Source organism: Kryptolebias marmoratus, linkage group LG8 (genome assembly GCF_001649575.2).
Source record: "Kryptolebias marmoratus isolate JLee-2015 linkage group LG8, ASM164957v2, whole genome shotgun sequence".
NCBI lineage: Eukaryota > Metazoa > Chordata > Actinopteri > Cyprinodontiformes > Rivulidae > Kryptolebias > Kryptolebias marmoratus.
Window position 1 is genome coordinate 27,335,029 of NC_051437.1, and position 4,430 is coordinate 27,339,458.

The 4,430-nt window shown below is 43.3% G+C and overlaps 1 protein-coding gene across 1 annotated transcript in view; it reads left to right on the forward strand.

Annotated features, from left to right (window-relative positions):
* The first annotated feature begins 702 nt into the window (after positions 1-702).
* pard6b (par-6 partitioning defective 6 homolog beta (C. elegans)) overlaps positions 703-4,430 on the forward strand; it is a 20,894-nt gene continuing 17,166 nt past the window's right edge. Inside the window, exons 1-2 of the mRNA XM_017433455.3 lie at positions 703-1,084; positions 2,801-3,023. Of these exons, the coding sequence (XP_017288944.1) occupies positions 1,022-1,084; positions 2,801-3,023 (286 nt within the window). The 5' untranslated portion in view covers positions 703-1,021. The remainder of the gene's footprint in view (positions 1,085-2,800; positions 3,024-4,430) is intronic.

Here is a 4,430-nt window from a genome sequence, read left to right on the forward strand (position 1 = left end):
TGAAAGCTGTTGGTTGACGCTGCATAAGAAGTTAAAGCCTTCAGAGATGTAAACATTTAAAAGTTAAACCTTTAAGCATCTATTCTGTTATACATAATAATATTTATTAAGTACAACAATACAGTTCGGACACTGATAGAAATGAAAACAACAAGTCTTGTTTTGAAATACCCTGTGGGAGATTTTCTACATAGAAGATTTAAGATTTAATTCTGTTCCATGTGTCTTTTGTTCCTCTGAAATAAAAACAACAGTTAATCTATTCTACAGTTATATTCATATTTGGGTCTCACTCCTCTTTAATATATCTTCTTTATCATGTAAGGATGTTCTTTATTTCATGGACAATTTGGACTCTGATGTCATTAATCTTGTGATCATTTCGAGTAAACACTTTATTCATACATGCAAATGGAAAAATACCACTCCACTGTTTACTGTATTTCTGAATTACTTTGAATATTTTAAGTTATTTAAATACATCTCTAAAATAAATAAGAAAACTGCCATAATTTACCAAACTCTCTTTTTTATTTACAACAACACTCACTTCCCTGACTTTTTTTGTACATTGCACATGGCCTTTCTAATATAATAAGTGAGAAAAAAGTCTTATTTTGAAGTCATGCTGAGTCTTTTATTTTGAAGTCAGGCTTTTATTTTGAAGCGCCCAGGTCTCGCATAACACCGAGGCGAGTTCGGAGACAGCACCGAGCGGCGGCGGAACTACTTCGGGCAGCTACAAATATGAGAGGAGATAAGTTTACAAGCTGATCCAGGCTGGCGGACAGCCGTTGTCGCTTTTCTTCCTTTTTTTAAATTTATTTTTTTAAATAAATATATTTATTTAAAGAGAGAGCGAGAGAGAGAGAGACACACGCAACACTAACCGGCGCGCGGTGAGGAGTTCACGGGACAGTTTGTGTTCCTGGAAATATCAACTCTCTGGTTCGGATACTCGGAGCAGGGCGGTGTGTTTGTGGGGACGGTGCCCCGGCGGCGGTCCCGCTGCTAGCGAAACATGAACAAGAACCACCGAGCGCCGAGCAGCCATTCTCTGGGCACCGTGGAGGTGAAGAGCAAGGTAATCCGGGTGTTTTATTTGACTTATTTTCGTCACTTCTTTCCGTTATTTAACAGCCGTACCGATTAGCTCCCCCTCTTGCTAATTTAGCCAGCTAACTAAGTGGCTCGGTAGCGGGGTTATGATGTCGCACTAATTACATACAAGCAAACTGAAGCTGCTTATTTTATTTTATTTTTTTAAAGTCGACCACTTTTGCCAGATTTCGAGCTTAACTGTGACGCAGGTGTAATTTGAGTTTTGTGTAAGTTTTTGAAGGTGGAGGTTAACGTCAGCTGAGCGAGTCCGTGTCACCTGTCACAGCTCCTTCCGCCGCTACCTTCATTCGTTCGCCGAAGTTTTGACAGTTTCCCTCCCCACCACACCCTGTTGGGATTTATACACGCCTTTCTTTCTGAGCATTTATGACTTAAAAAGAGAGGAAAAAAAGCATTGCTCGAGGTGTCGATACCTGCCGGTTATAGTATTCATTTCCCCGGGTGTACAGGTGTCATTCGGCCTGCAGCTTGTCTCCTTCCGCGGCGAGCAGTAGTCCGCACCAAAGAATGCTACTTAAAACTACTTTATTTATTACTATTTACATGTGTTACCATAAATTACTTCTTTTTTTAAACCCATAGCTTTCTCCCCCTTTATGCTTCTTTAAAGACAAACAATTTGTTCCAACTTTAAATCATTCCCCTTTTTCATATTCATTTATTTCACTCCCAAACTTTAATTTATACACACCTTTGCTCTGATGTGTAACAAGTGTCCAAGCTGGCCTTAAATTGTGGCTGGTCTTTTGTCAGCGCTTGGCAACAGTAACCACAACAACCAGTTCTGCTGAACATCAGCAGTGAGACATTATCTGCGCCGTGTGTCAGCCACACAGCTGCACGAAGATCAGTAATCAGGGGGGCATTTATCCTGCCAAACCGCACTCATCGTCACTCACAAACCAGCAGCAGCTCTTAGGGAAATGCAAGCATGCTGAAAGCACAGATTTTTGTCTAATTATGGAACCAGATGTCCTGTAAGACAAGCAGATAAGGCAGTCTCATTCGCATGTTCACAAACATGTGCATGCTCATCAAAATGTTTACATTAATAATTTATGACGTGGTATGTAGGCTTGTCCTTGCGGCTGGCATGGTCCTACATGCATATTATCAGAAGAGTTTAATAATTTAGACCAGTGGGCTTCCATTAAACATAAGCGACTTGTGCCTAAAGAAATTCTTCTCAGATTCTTTTAGCGACGGCCATGATAGTTTCCTCCTTCTTGTTTTTTCAGGCCCGTACCTCTCCGTGGCTAGCTTCTCTCTGCAGAGAGAGGGAAACTGTGAGCCAGACGTGGGAATTACCGTAAATTCTTCAGGGGTCGCCACAGCGAGCAAACTCGCACGAATGATTTGGCGATTGTTTTATGCTGGACACCCTTCCTGCCGCAGCCTGAGCTCGAACCTGCAGCCTCAGGACTACGAGGCCGCGGCACTGACCGCCGAGCCACCACAGCCGTGGAAAAATCGTTTTTAGTTTTTGTAGTTCATGCAGGTCCTAAATTTGAGTCGGTGATCTATAAAATGTCTTAAAAAGTCTTAAATTTGCTGACTGAAATGTTGCAGAATCCCGGTCTCAGCTGCGTTTTGGTTTCAGGAGTATTTTCACCCGTGTCTGATGGTTGAGGTGGTTTAATGTGCGCTCACATCCTCATGCCTCTCTGCCCCGTTCCAGTTTGGTGCAGAGTTTCGTCGGTTCTCTCTGGATCGGTCGAAGCCGGGTCGCTTCGATGAGTTCTATGGCCTCCTGCAGCACGTGCATCGCATCCCCAACGTGGAGTTGTTGGTGGCCTACGCCGACGTTCACGGCGACCTGCTGCCCATCAACAATGACGACAACTACTGCAAGGCCATCTCCACTGCTAGCCCTCTGCTCAGACTCTTCCTGCAGAGGAAAGGTAAGAGAAAGTCTACAAACAGAAACAAAATAATTTACAGCGTGGTATACCTTAAAACCACTAACAGGCAAATCATTGTCCATGTATTTAACCTATACTGAGCTGCCATTGTAACGTCAGCTCCCGTGTTTTGGCTTGACTTGGGCTTTAAAGCTCCATGAAGTCACTTTTTTTGTATACAGTACTCCTTGAACTCCCCTACTGGCTCTGGAATGATCCTTACCAATGTTTACATTAATAACTGTCCTGCCAGTAGAGTGTATGACATCACAGGCAGTTTTACAGTCTTTTCTTAAAAGGGAGGCGTTTTGGTGAATGTGTTTGTGATTCTGTTGGTTCCCTAAGATTTGTTCGATGTAGGGAGAATCTAAGGGTCTGCAGGTCCGGATCTAGCCCGCCTGTGTTGTGTTTAAGCTGTCTCACTGTGCCATATGACCCTATAGAAGCTAATCCACTTTGTCAGAAGAAGATTAGTGGGGTCACTGTGTAGCGCTGCGAGGGACGGTGTTTCAATTACACGCTCCAGACACTAGCCCCACGCTGAGTTCACTGCTGTTCATAAACATGCGGGGACAACATGAAAACACAGCCATGAAGGCGAGCAGGCAGCACACATCACATACGTACCACCTTTAAAAAAAGCTGGACTAAAAACAGAAAAAAACACACGTTAATTGAACCACAGATCCCAGCTTCCCTCCTGATTTGTTGCCCCCCTCCCTTCACCTTCCTGTTAGGCCCCAGTTGGCTCAAGCTTAAAAAGCTGGGCCAGATGCAGCAAATTAACCCTGTGGATAATTTCCTATTCATCAGCAGACACCAGTTATTAGCTAGTGACGGCTTTATTGCGAGTAGACGGCCCCTCAACGTTGGGGTCAGCTTAGAAGTCTTTGAACACCATGTGCCGAACACCATGTGCCAAACATCTTTTAAAAGAAAAGTGTCGTATTTATGGTCCTCAGGTACAGAGAGTGCAGCTTTCTCAGAACATGGTGTCACTTTTGTGAACAGTTTGTTTTGAGAGAATTGTTACTCTTAAGAAGATGACTTTTTCATTCTCTTTAGATGGTATCTGTGTAATTCGCTCTACACCTGTTGTAAAAACTCGCATCATGTGGCGAGGCGAGTCTACTCCTGATGTTAGCAGCGGCAATCAGGACAGAAAAATCTAAGGCTGGAGGGTCCTGGTGGGACGATAACGCAGTTCTATCACAAATTCAAAAAAAAGTTAAAAAACAAAAACAACTGGACTTCTATTCTGTAGCTGAAGACGTTTCGCTTCTCATCCGAGGAGCTTTCTCAGTTCAGAAATAGAGAGTGTGGAGTTGAGCTTTTAAAGCTGAGATGTGATGTAAGCTGGATTGCTTGCAAATTGTTCTCACTCTCCTAACAATGGAGGCTCGTTAG